The following is a 14,732-nucleotide window of genomic DNA, read 5'->3' as shown; positions in this document are numbered from 1 at the left end:
TGACCAGATAATGTTTTTTTAGTGATGTTGATTGAGGGATAAATATTGGCCAGGATACCAGGGATAACTCCCCATCTCTTCTTTGAAATTGTGTTATGGGATCTTTTACGTCCACCTGAGAGAGCAGACGGGGCCTCGGTTTAACGTCTCATTCGAAAGACAGCACCTCCGACAGTGCAGCACTCCCTCACCACTGCACTGGAGTGTCAGTCTAGATTTTTGTGTTCAAGTCTCTGGAGTGGGACTTGAATCCACCTTCTGACTCAGAGGCGAGGGTGCTACCAACTGAGCCACTGGTCGATACACGAGAAGGCAGACAGGGTCTCAGTTTAACGATTCATCCAAAATATGGCACTTCCAACAGTGCAGCACTCGCAGTACTGCACTGGAGTGCCAGCCTGGATTATGTGCCCAAGTCCTGGAGTGGGACTTGAACCCATAATCCTTTAAAAAAAAAGCTTTAAGGTTGCACCCTGTACTTGGGAACTAGTGGGGTCTTCCCTGCTCCCTTCTTTGAGGGGGGGAGAGGAGGAACATCAGGAAGACCACTGGAGAGATGCCAGGCTGAACAAGCACTGGAGGTAACCTCTGACCCCCACCCACTGGTGCCTAGAAGTCAGTGTCTACAGATTCAGGCAGGGCTACTTCCCATCGACCCTTTGGCAATCCTGGAGAAGATTGTGGTTCTTCCATGAAGCAGTTTCTGACTTGTGCCAGATGCCAAACAGTGGCAGGCACAGCTCATAAGGAAGACCTTCAGCTGACTAAGATTGAGCCCACTGCCAAATGAGTCCCACCACATCACGACCACCTTCAGCAACAAGTGAAACTCAGTCACCTGCTGAAATGCAGCTTTCCTGCACAGCTACCAAGGCTCCCATTTGGAGATCATTCTTGTATTCCTTTGCACAGGCATGCCCCACCTTGCCCCAAATCATTCTGCGCATACTGCATTCACAACAAAAAACATCTCACTGAAAATAAATCGGACAACATTCCTGCAGTTTAAGGTCACTGCAGCTCCCCTGGGTGCCTGGAGTGCCCTTTCAATCCTCGCTTCCTATGCCTCCTACAGGGGCAGGAGCTTCTGAGGCGGCTGGCTGATGATATGCAGCAGGAACCTTAAGGAATTGATATGCTACTTCGTCTTTGGTTGTACATCTCCCCTTTAGGAAGAAAGTGGCGAGTGAAGGCACTCTGCGTGACATTGTCTGGATAGAGCCCAGGTTTCAGAAGCATTCCTTATTGGGGCCGCGAACGGGTGCTGGTAATGGTGAGTCTTCCACTGCTTCTCTACATATTCAGCTGTGAGTAAAGGAACACTTGTAGTAGAAGGGGGTGTGAAGGGTATTGTGGTATGGCCTGCATGTAGTGGTAAGAGGCAGGAGGTGTTCAATGATATGAGGTCAAGGTGATTATAAGTGGGCAAGATGATTGTGGTTTTATTGCAGGTACGATTACCTCGTGCTACGTTGGGTGCAGTGAGCTTTTCCCAGCATTGAGTAGCTATGAGTGTTGCTGGACATGGCACTTACTGCCAAGACCACCTCCTGCCACAGGCCTAGATGATGCCTTTTGTGGACTTCCTTCACTTGTGGGAAAAAGCTGGGTCCTTCTTTGCTGGACTACAGACAGTAACACCTCAGCTAAAGGCCCTCTAAATCTGTGGATTTGTTGCCCTGAAGAAGCTCCAACCTCGACAGCCACACTGTTACTAGACACAAAATGGCTGCCTTGCCCTTTTGCAGGAACACGAATAGGCTATTCAGCCCCTCGGGTCAGTTCCGCCATTCAATTAGATCCAAGATCAGGAGTTTGAGGTCCAGGTCAGCCATGATCTATTGAATGGCAGAACAGGCTCAAGTGGCTGAATGGCTTATCATCCGGTTCCTATGTTCCAAGTTCATGGCTGATCTGCACCTCAACTCAATTTATTGCTTTTGCTCCATTTCCCTCGATACCCTTACCTAACAAAAATCATCAATCTCAGTCCTCAGCTTTAATCTCCAATTGTCCCAGTGTCTTCAGCCTTTTGGGGAAGTGTTCTAGATTTTCATTATCATTTGTGATGAATTACTTCTGGATTTCATTCCTAAAAGGCCTAGCTCTAATTTTAAGATAATGCCCCCTTGTTCTGGATTCCCCCATCCACACTGTCGAATCCTTTACAATCGCAAAATACTGTGGATGCTGGAAATCTGAAACAACAGAAAATGCTGGAAACACTCAGCTGGGCAGGCAGCATTGATTCGATCACCTCTCAACCTTCTAACCTCAAGGGAATACAAGTCAAGCTTATGTACCTTGTCCTCATACTTTAACCCTTGGTATAATTCTGGTGAAACTATGCAATAGCCCATCAGCTGCTGCAGTAGTACGAGATTCTGCCCACCTTCCCAAAGAGAGGCAGGCTCCCTATAGAGGATGCTAATAATGCTGGCAGCCAACCACGAGTATTTAATGAAAGTGCAGAGAAAAATAGGGCCGTTCTGGTACACTTCGAGCTAAATCCACCCAAGGAGAATCTAGCTGTTTCTCAAACATGCAGTGATTCTAACACAATTAGCAGGAAAACCGTGTGATTAGTCTTTTGGATGCAGTGTACCGGCAGTAATCGAATCGAGGAGTTTGGCTGACACAGTAAGACCTTTTTATAAAATCATCGGAACCAGAGATTCAACTACTGCCAAGTACTTAAAATAATTTGTAACCAATTAGAGGTAGCTTAGCTTTAAGTTGTTTACAGATTGTGTTGAGCTTCTGTGAGTTGAACATTGTTCTGAAAGGTGCAGGTTAAAGGGTAATAGTGTGATCTGGGACCTGAGGCACATTAACTAGAACTATAGCAGTGCTCGGTTGTTTTTGGCCCTACAACACAAAAATATGAGACTTACCGTGTGTTATATGTTTCACTGCAAACATTAGCCAGGTCTTCAGTAGCACAGCTTAATTACATGTATAAGTGTACAGTTAATTGAAAAACAAGGTCAGACTCCAGTGAGTGCGACAAGAGAAAGGGGTTCAATTTACTGTTTACTAAAACAAGCTGAAGGAGTTTCCACAGCATTGAGCAGGGATTTCCCCAGGGTTGCAATTGTTGTTCATGATATTCTGCTCAGGTAGCCGAAGTAATGAAAAAGATAAAGCACCACTCTCCCCAGTGTTATTTACCACTAAGTGTTAGAGCTTCACTGAAAGGGATATGCCCAGGGTGCTTCAGAGGTGCGAGGAATAAAACATATATACAAACACACAAAAGCAAGATACTGCGGATGCTGGAAATCTAAAAAACAGAAAATGCTGGAAATACTCAGCAGGTCAGACCGCATCTGTGGAGCGAGAAAGAGAGTTAACGTTTCAGGAAGAAGTTGGAGATGTAACAGGTTTTAAGCAAGTACAAAGGCAGGGATGGGGGGAGGGGAGGAAAGAACAAAAGGGAAGGTCTGTGATAGGGTGGAAGGCAGGAGAGATTAAATGACAAAAAGGACGATGGTGCAAGGCAAAAGGGGTGGTAATGGGACAAGTAAAGAAACAAAAGATGGGTCTAGAGGAGGTGTAAATGGCAACAGCAGGATCATTACCAGCAGCTGCTGTCTGAAAAAAATGGAAGCAGAGGTTATGGTCTGAAATTGTTGAACTCAATGTTGAGTCCAGAAGGCTGTAATATGCCTAATCGAAAGATGAGGTACTGTTCCTCGAGCTTTCGTTGAGCTTCACTGGAACAGTGTAAGAGGCCGAGGACAAAGAGGGATTGAGAGAATTAAAATGGCAAGCGACTGGAAGCTCAGATTCACACTTGCAGAATGAACGGAGATGTTCAACAAAGCAATCATCCAATCTGCCTTTGGTCTCCCCAATGTAGAGGAGACCGCATCGTGAGCAGTGAATACAGTATACTAAATTGAAAGAAGTAGTGATTTGCTGTTTCACCTGTTTGGGGCCCTAGACAGTGGGAAGGGAGGAAGTGAAAGGGCAGATGTTTCATCTCCTGTGCTTGCACGGGAAGGGGAGTGGGTATTGGGGGAATGGAAGAGTGGATCAGGGTGTCGCAGAGGGAACGGTTCCTTCGGAATGCTGAAAGGGGAGGGGAGGTGAAGATGTGTTTGGTGGTGGGATCACGCTGGAGGTGTGGAGGATGATCCGTTGAATGTGGAGGCTGGTGGGGTGAAAGGCGAGGAACCCTATCATTGTTCTGGGAGGGAGGGGAAGGGGTGAGGGTAGAGGTGCGGGAAATGGGACGGTCACGGTCAAGGGCCCCGTCAACCACGGTGGAGGGGAATCCTCGGTTGCAGAAAAAGGAAGATCTATCAGAAGCACTGATGTGGAAGGTGGCATCATCAGAACAGATGTGACGGAGATGGAGAAACTGGGATAATGGAATAGAGTCCTTACAGACAGCGGGGTGGGAGGCAGTGGGGAGTTGGTGGGCTTATAGTAGATATTGGTTGAGCACCTGTCCCCAGAAATGGAGATAAGAGAAGTTGAGGAAGATTAGAGTTGGAGATGGAACACGGGAAGGTGAGGGATGGGTGGAAATTGGAAACAAATTTGGTGAAATTTTCTAGTTCAGGGTGAGAGCAGGAAATGGCACCGATACAGTCATCAATGTACCAGAAAAAGAGGTGAGGAAGGGGACCAGTGTAGGACAAGATCAAAGAATGCTCCACATATCCCACAAACAGTCAGGCATGGGAGACCCCCATAGCGACACCTTTTATGTGGAGGAAGTGAGGGGAGTCGTCGTTCAATGCCAGGTGGAGGAGGGTGGTGGTGGAAGGGGACTGGTTGGGCCTCTGTTCAAGGAAGAAGTGGAGGGCCCTCAGGCTGTCCTGGTGGGGGATGGAGGTGTAGAGGGACTGGATATCCATGGTGAAAAAGAGATGGTTAGGGCCAGGAAACTGTTAAAGTGGCAGAGGGTTGGTTTTTTATGGCAATAAATATTTACTAGGCAGATGAATCAAGTTTCACTTTTTCAGTCTTTTCATTCAGTTTGTGCGGATTCAGAACACTGTTCACCTCTACGGTTCTTTATATCTTCAGGAAGAAATTAACGGCTCTAATGTCCCAAATAAAAACTCTCTCATGAGTGCAGCCAGTTCTTCTTCTTAGGCAGTCCCTCGGAACCGAGGATGAGTTGCTTCCACATTAAAAATGAGTTCTCAGGTGACTGATGAGTCCAATGCGGGACCTACAGTCTCTGTCACAGGTGGGGCAGACGGTGGTTGAAGGGTCAGGTGGGTGGGGTGCTTGGGTTGACGTGCGCTCCTTGCGCTTGGCTTCCGCTTGCTCCCGGCGAAGCGACTCAAGGTGTTCGGCGCCTTCCTAACTGCAGCCAGTTATGGCAATGATTAGTGCTGTATACCTACAAGTACAGACCATTGCTCAACATGTACTGTTCCACGGACTCTCCATCGAAGCTGCAGTGCAACAACTCACATCTGAACTGGGAATCCAGCACCCCACCACAAGAATTACTAAATGAAGCATATTGGGACCATCCTTTAGCTGACTTTAATCAATAATTGAGCTAAACAAATACTAGCTTATTATTTGGTGCAAAAATACAACTGTGGTCCGTGGAGGGGTTTCGGTGCATTTATTGGATGAAAAGTTATGCTTCAGTATGGCGAGACCTGTAGCGCGGAGTTCTGCAGAGTAAAGGTGAGAAATGGTTCCAGATAGCGGTGCTCAGATACTTTTCCACATTGTTTACTATTTGACCTGTCCACATTATCAGTGATTCTGCCTTCAAAACGGAGAAAACCTCCCAGCTGAAGGCATCAAACTAGGAAGTTGAATCAATGGTGGGCTGAACTCAGCCCACCTTACACTGTGCCCAGGTAGAGTTCCTATCATTGCTTTGATGAATGTATAATGACCACATCAATCATAGAAAGAGCAACTGGACAGAAATGAGACTACATCCAGACTTAGAAATGGTGACCCAATGAATCTCTTCCTCGCGTATCAACAAACAGGTTTTTGCCAGCTGACTGTGGCAGTACTGCTCCTACCGAATATCCCGCAGTCACCTTAACTTAAATAATAAAAGGTGGGCTCCTGCTAATATTGCCGCCTCCGATTGGTAACAGGGCAGGGAATAATGAGCTACTGCTGCAGGATTGGAATGGCTGCAGTAGATTAAAGGGCCAGGCGTCATCATTAACCGTATTTTTCTGTGGCAAGCTGGACCAATTGGAGTAAAAAAAAAAGTCAATAGAAATGCTGCCGGAACAAAACAGGACGAGAAGACAAGATTTCTTGCTGTTATTTTAACCAGTTGCCCTCTTATTACAAGCTCCAGTACTTTTCCCACTGTAGATGCCAAACCAACCCAGCAATTGGAACACATACTCCAACCCTTTTTATTGATTGCTGTAAGATTTCCCGCCTTTGGTGCTCTGTTAACAATTGCACATCATCCAACTAGCTCTTCAAACTCCCACCACAGCTCCCCTACCTCTTGTTTTTGAGGACCTTTACATCATTCCTGCACACACTGCTATATGAACTCTGAGATGATCTGTTTTTCTAACCTGTTTGACGTACAACTATTCAGCCTCTAATAGGTGAACTGCCCGGATACTGCTGCTAGGATTGGGAACTCACCATGTGTCGAGTCCTGGGATGTAGACTAGAGTTTGACTGCTCCGTGGCACTGTGTGTTGGACACTAAACCAGATGGTTTACAGAGAGTCCCCCATGGTTCAGTGAGACTGAGGAGGCAACAACATATCAGGGTCTCTAAGGGGTTAATGATGCATATGGGATCCAGTGACGTAGCACAGTAAGATGAAAGAATCTGGGCTGCTGTTATAAGTTTAAAAAAATGTATTTGCAAAACTTACTTTAAAAATCTGTGCTCCCCCTGCTGGGACATGTTTCCTCTTCAGTTCGGTTTATCTGAGGCTGCCAACAAGTGTCTAAGGGCCTGCATGAAGCACCTCCCCAAGGGTTAACTTGGCAAAAATCACTAAATAATGTCATTTGATGTGAATAGTTTGGCACTAATTTCCAATTAGAGCTGCGAACCGCTCATGTGCCGGGCGAACTGGCAGCGATTTCCATTCTGTTCACGCTACTTGGATATTAGCAGATAAAAGTCAAAAATGAGGGATTTAGGAAAGAAGGGGGTACACAGGGAAATGTGTTTTGTGGGCTCGTGCTCTGTAAGCAGAGGTGAAACAGACTGCAGGTATCATCCACAGGCAAGTCTGTGCACACTGGCTCCAGTGAGGGTACAACCAACAAATCTCAATGGCGTTTTACAATTTGGGATGGAACCACTTCATAAGTTAGCAGTTTTATAACTGGCTCACAACTAGTTATCCCAGATGATATTCTGTTATGCGAGACATGGACACAAGTAGATCCGGCCAGTGGAGCAGTGAGCACCTTCAGGCCTCGCACCTTAAAAAAAAAATCACATCTTATTTTCTATAACCATCTGTTCTTTTATTTGGTACAGTAAAGATAAGCAATATAACAATTCTAGTGGATTTATCAAGATAGCATTCTTACCACAGCATTTCTACAACAAACGCAATTTGCACAACCCTTTTAACAGGATTTGGAAAAACCTATTTCAGCACACTTTCAATTCTTTTCCAAGCAAAAGGCCGTATCAAAAAACAAAACAGTAAAATGTATTAAATCAAGAAGCATTGCATTTATTTACAGCACTTCAGTGGTCCTAGTACAATATTACTTGAACATATCAGGAAACATTACTAATGTAATAATGCAGGCAACTATTTCACTGTGGACACAGCTTGTAAGTTGCAAGGAACAACCTGGCTTAAGGATCTCTTTCATACGGTGGAATATTAAATCTGTTCATCTTGCATATTATACATTTTGAAATGCAGTGGTGACTTGTTAATCTGACGTGTGTTAAACAATTTATGTAACTCAGTATTACACAATTTTAAGGTCAATTTGGTGTGTCATTCTTAAGCAGAAATCAAGTTTAGGCGTGTGGTGGGATCACACAGAGAAAAGTTAATCATTGGCCTAGTGGTCAACAGCAACTTGCCAACAACAGTTATGAGTGCCCAAGGAGGAAACTTTACATCAAATTGCTTGGACAGAATAGCCACCAAGACACCACTTTTGCTTCAAACACGTTTTTAGACACAGTGAATTGAGGGGAATTGTTTCCCTCAACATCAGTCAGTTATCTGGTCACCATCATATGTCAAGGCAGCATCGAAAGGGATTTATTTTCCTCTATTGCTCCATGAACTGAATTCAAGACACTGTGCGCTTTTGCATAAAAAGGCAGGAGATGCAAGCAAACTTTAAGACTGGTTCTTTCTTTTTAAAAGTATGAACCAAGTCAATGTACACCCCTGTATGCCTGGTGCAATGTTTGAGTGACTTCACCTCCGTCCTTCCTCCTTACTGCACAACTTCCACTCGGCTGTCTACAGCAACTTTCATCACTTCAGTGGCCCAATAGACCAGTACCTGCAACAAGAACCATACAGCGGATTACTCAGCTCTTTGTGACCAGCCAGACAAGGTCATTAATGGACCAGTGATTATCCTCAACAAAATAAGCATGAATGGTCAGCTGTCTGTCCTCAATCTCTTATGTAATGAGCTACTAGATCAGACAATCAATAGCTGGCATATTGATATCTAAGGTATCAATATCAAAACTTGATATAGCAATACCGATACCTGGCATATTGATATCAATAACTTGGTGTACCGATATTGGGCATATCACTACCAATACCTAGTGCGATAAACCCACACAAACCAGCAGACAGGCTGCAAAAGATTCAAATACAGTTGGTCACAAACTCCCTTCTAACTTTTTTTTATAAAAGACTCACCTTTAAAACCCTCTTCAGGCATACATACTGGGAAGAAAGAGAAATGTGAATTAATAGCTGTAAACAAAAACTTCACATTATAAAATTCTACACAGAAATCACTTACATTAAGATCAAAATTTACCAACTATAAAACACAATCATTTGTATTCCTCACCTCATTAAATGTTTAGGAATTCTACTGATATATAGTTGTATAAATAATCCGTATTTAAATGGCCATTGACCACGTTATATATAAAATCGAGTTAGAAGGTTCAGCTGTAATTTATTTTAAATTAAGGTAAACGTACAAATTCTAGTAAATCACCACCCAAGATCTCTTACCTTGCATTATATCATCCATTGCTGTATAATCAGCAATTGGTTCATCAGCCTTAAGTAGATAATGAAACGGAATTTACATTATTTTCCATAAACTTGCACATTAACACAAAATACATTTAATGATTAATCAAAAGTCTGTTAAGATCAAATCTGCACCAAGGTATTTCTTGTAATTTCACAAGAATTTTAATCATATTTTTAAGAACAATTTAAACTACAGAAAACATACCAGGAAGAAAATTCCACTTTTGTATAGCACAGGAAATGATAGACCAGTTAGTCTTACCTGGCTTGTGGTTAAACTCATTGGCCTAGAAATTTGATTAAGCCTGAAACCGGGCGGTGCCAGCACCGGTATTTTGGCGCTGCCTGCTGATTTAAATGAGTGCAGTGCAGAATCTCCTGTGCAACGCGCTCTTTCCGGGGGCAACATCAGCAGGAGGAAGGAGGTCGGGTCTAAAGGATCGGTGCGGCGTTCTTGGGCAGTCACCTGTTAACAGTGAATGTGCTGGTTGGGATAATTTGGTGGGTTTTGCTGGGTCAGGAGGTATCGAGTCTGCTGATGGCCCTTGTAGGGTTGGAGCATTGTCCGTTGTGGCACATTAGGAAGCATGTGTTTGTCCACGGCTCCCCTCTTACTCTTGGACATTTGTCTGGGTCTTGAGGGTGTGGGATTCACAAATGGGTACCAGACTGTCTGGTGCTCCCACCTTCGCTGGCTGCCATAGGCCCACAGATGTTTCACCCAGCTATGTGGCGGTTTGTGCTCCATGGTGCTGGAGGGGGAGGGGAATGCACCATCTTACAGCTCGCAGTGACAGTGCACTAGCCTGCAGATCACATATGGGATTCACTCCCTGGTGAGTGGCTGTTAAAGCACAGGCTCAGATCTGGAGGGACTGTGACTGGAAATGCCACATAAAGACTGTGACATAGATGTCGTTAAGCAATTGCATGAGAAATCAATTGAAATAAATTTTAAAAAGGGAAACATGAACCTCTTGTTCACAAGTCCACTGGTGCAAATCGTGCAGAAGAGTCCAATTACATTTTTAACAACAGACTTTTGAAGAACTCTTGGTGAGAATATGTTGTTAAATCTTAATAGTTGGCCTTTTAAAAAGACTTCAAAACTTTGTATATTATATCAATTTCTATCTAAACTGGAAAATCCAATGTATAAAATTTAAGGAAATGCAGTTTTGATTTTTTTCCTGAGATTCTTACAACTGTAATACAGTCTAGTTTATTTTAAAAGTATTTACTTCCTGTAATGTTTGACTGAAGGGGGGATTTGATGCATCTCATTGGAAGCAGTTTTCACTCCAATTACATAGTCGGAGCTCTCCATAGTTACCAGTTATTTCAGCAGCTGTTTACTGTATAGTTTATAGCTCACCGCTGCTTTCTCCCGGCTCTCCATGCTGTCAAATGGCTGCACACACGGGTGTGCTTTGGAGAGGGTGATACGAGGAGCGGCGGCGTCTAAAACCGATGAGCGGCGTCAATTCGGTTGCACACCGATTGACGTCATGCTCCTGGTAATTAAAATACTTGCGGTGAGCGCAGGCAACGGCAGCGCTGCTGGCCTGCCCAATATGGCGGCCGCCGCGCTCCACACGTGGGCAGAATCAAGGCGGCTGCCATTTTTTTCTACAAAGCCGGCCGGCGTTAAAGCATCAAATTTCTAGGTCCTAGAGTCTATAATACAGGATGAAATTAGTGAACACTTAGATAGGATTGGGATAATCAGAAACCGTCGACATGGATTTGTAAGAGCTAATTTAACTGATTTTTGTTGTTGTAGAAATCAAAGTTTATAGATAAAGGGAATGAGATGTTTATATAGATTTTTTTTTAAGAAGGTAACAGTTTAGGTAAATTAAGAGATTTGTCATGAAAATTATGGCACATGGTATTAAAAGGAATGTTGTTGCATCAACAGAGGGACGGCCCAGGGAGAGAAAGCAACGAGTGGGGGTAAAAGCAGAGGGTCTCTAGAATGGTGATCATGGTGGAATCTCTCATCTTCTACTTGAATAAATCATTTTGATATTAAATGAATTATGTCAAAGTTTGAAGGCCATACCAAATTAGAAGCCATGGTAAACTGTATGGTTAGCATGAAGAGGAGCATATGGTTTAACAGTGGGCAGATGCAGTTAAATATGGAGAAATGTAAGGTAATACATTTTGGGGAAAAGCTTGAAATTAATTCAACCCTTAGAGTTGAGGAACAGAGATGTAGTGGGGCAGAAACAGATTTTTTAAAATAAAAAGGTGGGGGATGTAGGTAAAAAGGCCATTAAAAAAAGTGGATGGAGTCTGAGCTTTGTATATGTGGCACATCACTGGGCACCTCATTAGGTGAATATTATATGAATTGTGGAAAGGGTACAGTAAAGATTCACTGGAATGATACCAGAATGAGAGGTTATAGTTATTAAGATAGGCATGAAAAATTGGATTTTTTCACTGGGGGAAGGTTAAGGTGGACTTCAATAAAAATGTTCACATTAATCAAAGGCTTTGAGAGGGTAATTAGTGATGGACTGTTTCTACTGGTTGGCAAATCAGTAACAAGGGGCAGAAACTCTGAATAAAGGGACAAATCAGGAGAAATGTTTCACAAGGATGATTATTGGAACATGGAATATTTACCACAAATGGGTATTGAGGCAGGGACTATAACATCATTTAAAAGGGAACTGGATAAGCATCTGAAAAGGACAAATATAAATAGATATGGGGAAAGGTAGGGGAATGGGATTGCAGTGGACAGTAGACAGCTAGCACAATGGGGTTAATAGCCTTCCTTGTAAAGTCAATGATTGTATGAGGTTCCATTTTTGCAGCCTTGTTTGTGTTTGCAATCTAAAGCAGTTTTGCAGAATCAAAGCAGCACAGAATGCTGCCTTTAATTAATTCGTTATTTTTAAAGAATACATCTGGTCACCTGCAGCATTAAACCACCTGAGTAATGGAGGGGGTCTCATCAATTTGCTGCAAGTGTTTATAAACAGAAGCTGAAAGCAGGAGGATGATCCGAAGTCTGGAATGCTGCCAGAGTGTAACAGAATGTAAATTTAACACACCCTGCGGGATAAATCATCTGAAGGTGTTTGCAAGCCAGTTGGGGGTGAAACCGCTGCCAGTCAGTAAAGAGGAAAATAAAATACCTTGATTACATTACTATCAACGTATTACCACTAAATCATAGCTTAAATAATAAACTAAAGCAGGCTAACTCCACCAGTAACAATCACCAATGGTTGAATAAAAGTACCTTTAACAGAATGACGGATTCTGGGATGACTCCCAGATTGCCCAGTGTTGCAGTGTCATCAGTTAACATCCGTCCTTCCAGTGACAAATTCTGATCAAATGGTGCAACGGAAAAGGCGTGCATGATCTGTAGAAGGGGTGAAAGCTTTAAAAGCAGCTGGAAACCAGGAATTCCAGTAAACAATCAACCTGATCAGCACCATCACAGAGACAATTCCCAACACTTCATCTCGTGTAAAATAACAACAGAAAATGCTGGAAAAACTCTGGAAAAACTCAGCAGGTCAGGCAACATCCGTGGAGAGAAATTTGAGTTGACATTTCGGGTCGAACCCTTCTTCAAAACTGTTAGTTTATACAAATCCAGAAATGTATCTACAGAAACCGGATGACTTATTCATTAAAACTAATATAGGAGGAAAACAAAAATATCAATACTTTTGAATGTCTCCAAAAAGTGCATTAATACAGATCATACTTTATGTCATCTCCTGATTCAGGAGATGGAAGAGCGACTGTAATTATTTTACCAGGAAGTTTATACTATTGGTGCCTCCATTGGTATTCCTCACTGTAGACTGAAAAAATATACTAAGGTATGTGTGCAGGAATACCATTTCATCCTGTACAACATCAGTTTAAATCCTAGTGCTGCATTATATAGTGGTTTCAGTGGTTCTATCCATCATTAATCCTCAAGTGCAACCAGAATGAAGCTGCTCCCACCAATACTACTGACCTCTGTAGGACTCAATAGCCAAATGGTTTGCGTTTTGCTTTAGTGGATTGTTAACTGAACCCCTCAGTATGACTACTGCCTCCTAACATGTACTCGGGTATGTTACTACCTAAAATCATAATTGCAGTGAAAAAAAGCACAACAGAATACACAAATTAGAATTTTCAGATCATGAAATAAATGATCCATTACTCGACAGATCTGAACTCCATTAATCTGCTTTCTTGCAATATTCCTGAATACCTTCTTTCTTCAGAAACACATCCAATTGCCTTTTGAAATCATTTATAATGGTTCATTTCAATGACTCTCCTGGTAACCTATTTCACAAATAAAATCAGCAACAAATCTGCCGGTTACAGAACAGGAGCGGTATCACTCACTTAAAATCAGTATCTCTAATTCTCCCAAAACATTTTAAAAATACCGTACCTGTATTTTCAACTCTTTGAGAGTTTGATTGGCTGACACGATGAGCTCCTTTTCTCCACGAACTCTATGCCGTGTACTGCGTCGAATTCCCTGTTTATAGTACGTGCTGCTGTTACCACCGCCAATACAAGGGTGTGTCAGCTTCCGCCGCTTCGCTCCGTTACTCTGAAAGCAGAAGGTTTGAAGTGTACCTTACAGCTTACATACATAGGATTACCTAGGATATAGGGCACAGAAACAGGCCATTCGACATAACCAGTCCATGTCGGTGTTGATGTTCCACTCGAGCCTCCTCCCGTCTTTCCTCATCTCACTCTATCAGCTTAACCCTCTATTCCCTTCTCCCTCATGTGCTTGTCTAGCCTCCCCTTAAATGCATCTATACTATTCGCTTCAACCCCACCCTGTGGTAGCGAGTTCCACATTCTCACCACTCTCTGGGTAAAGAAGTTTCTTCTGAATTCCCTATTGGATTTCTTGGTGACTATCTTCTATTGATGGCCTCTAGTTATGCTCTTCCCCACAAGTGGAAACACTCTCTATCCACTCTATCAAAACCTTTCAGACCTCTATATGGTCACCCCTCAGCCTATTCATTCTTCCCTGATATGTATACCCTCGCATTTCTGGTATCATCCTTGTAAATCTTCTCTGCACCCTCTCCAGTGCCTCTATATCCTTTTTATAACATGTCGACCAGAACTGTACGCAGTACTCTAAGTGTGGTCTAACCAAGGTTCGAAACAGGTTTAGCATAACTTCCCTACTTTTCAATTGTATATCTCCAGAAATAAACCCTAGTGCTTGGTTTGCTTTTTTAATGGCCTTGCTAACCTGTCTCGCAACTTTAAGTGATTTGTGTATTTGTACTCCAAGATCCCTTTGTTCCTCTACCCCACCTAGATTCGCACCCTCCAAGTATTAAGTGACCTCCCTATTCTTCCTAGCAAAATACAATATCTCACATTTATCTGTGTTGAACTTCATTTGCCAATTACAGGAAACTCTCTTTTTACCGGCACCTAAATAACCGGAAATCTCTCTTAACCGGCAAAATTCAGTAGTAGGTTCAGGTAAGTTTTACTTCATATTAGTGGCCGTGTAAC

The 14,732-nt window shown here is 43.0% G+C and overlaps 1 protein-coding gene across 6 annotated transcripts in view; it reads right to left on the bottom strand.

The window, feature by feature from the left end:
* Positions 1 to 7,430: 7,430 nt before the first annotated feature.
* Positions 7,431 to 14,732, bottom strand: part of usp48 (ubiquitin specific peptidase 48) — a 208,321-nt gene continuing 201,019 nt past the window's right edge. For 2 of the 6 annotated variants that reach the window (XM_085966771.1, XM_085966773.1), the window contains 5 exons: positions 13,627 to 13,791; positions 12,457 to 12,582; positions 9,171 to 9,219; positions 8,844 to 8,870; positions 7,431 to 8,469 (listed from right to left, as the gene is read on the bottom strand). In XM_085966771.1, coding sequence (XP_085822897.1) covers positions 8,447 to 8,469; positions 8,844 to 8,870; positions 9,171 to 9,219; positions 12,457 to 12,582; positions 13,627 to 13,791 — 390 coding nt within the window. In that variant the 3' untranslated portion in view covers positions 7,431 to 8,446. The other 4 variants (XM_085966770.1, XM_085966772.1, XM_085966775.1 and 1 more) reach the window with 3 other exon arrangements.

Source organism: Somniosus microcephalus, chromosome 25 (assembly GCF_052327205.1).
Source record: "Somniosus microcephalus isolate GS21.2 chromosome 25, FLI_Smic_1.0, whole genome shotgun sequence".
Taxonomy (NCBI): Eukaryota; Metazoa; Chordata; class Chondrichthyes; order Squaliformes; family Somniosidae; genus Somniosus; species Somniosus microcephalus.
This window is presented reverse-complemented; position numbering and strand designations above follow the sequence as displayed.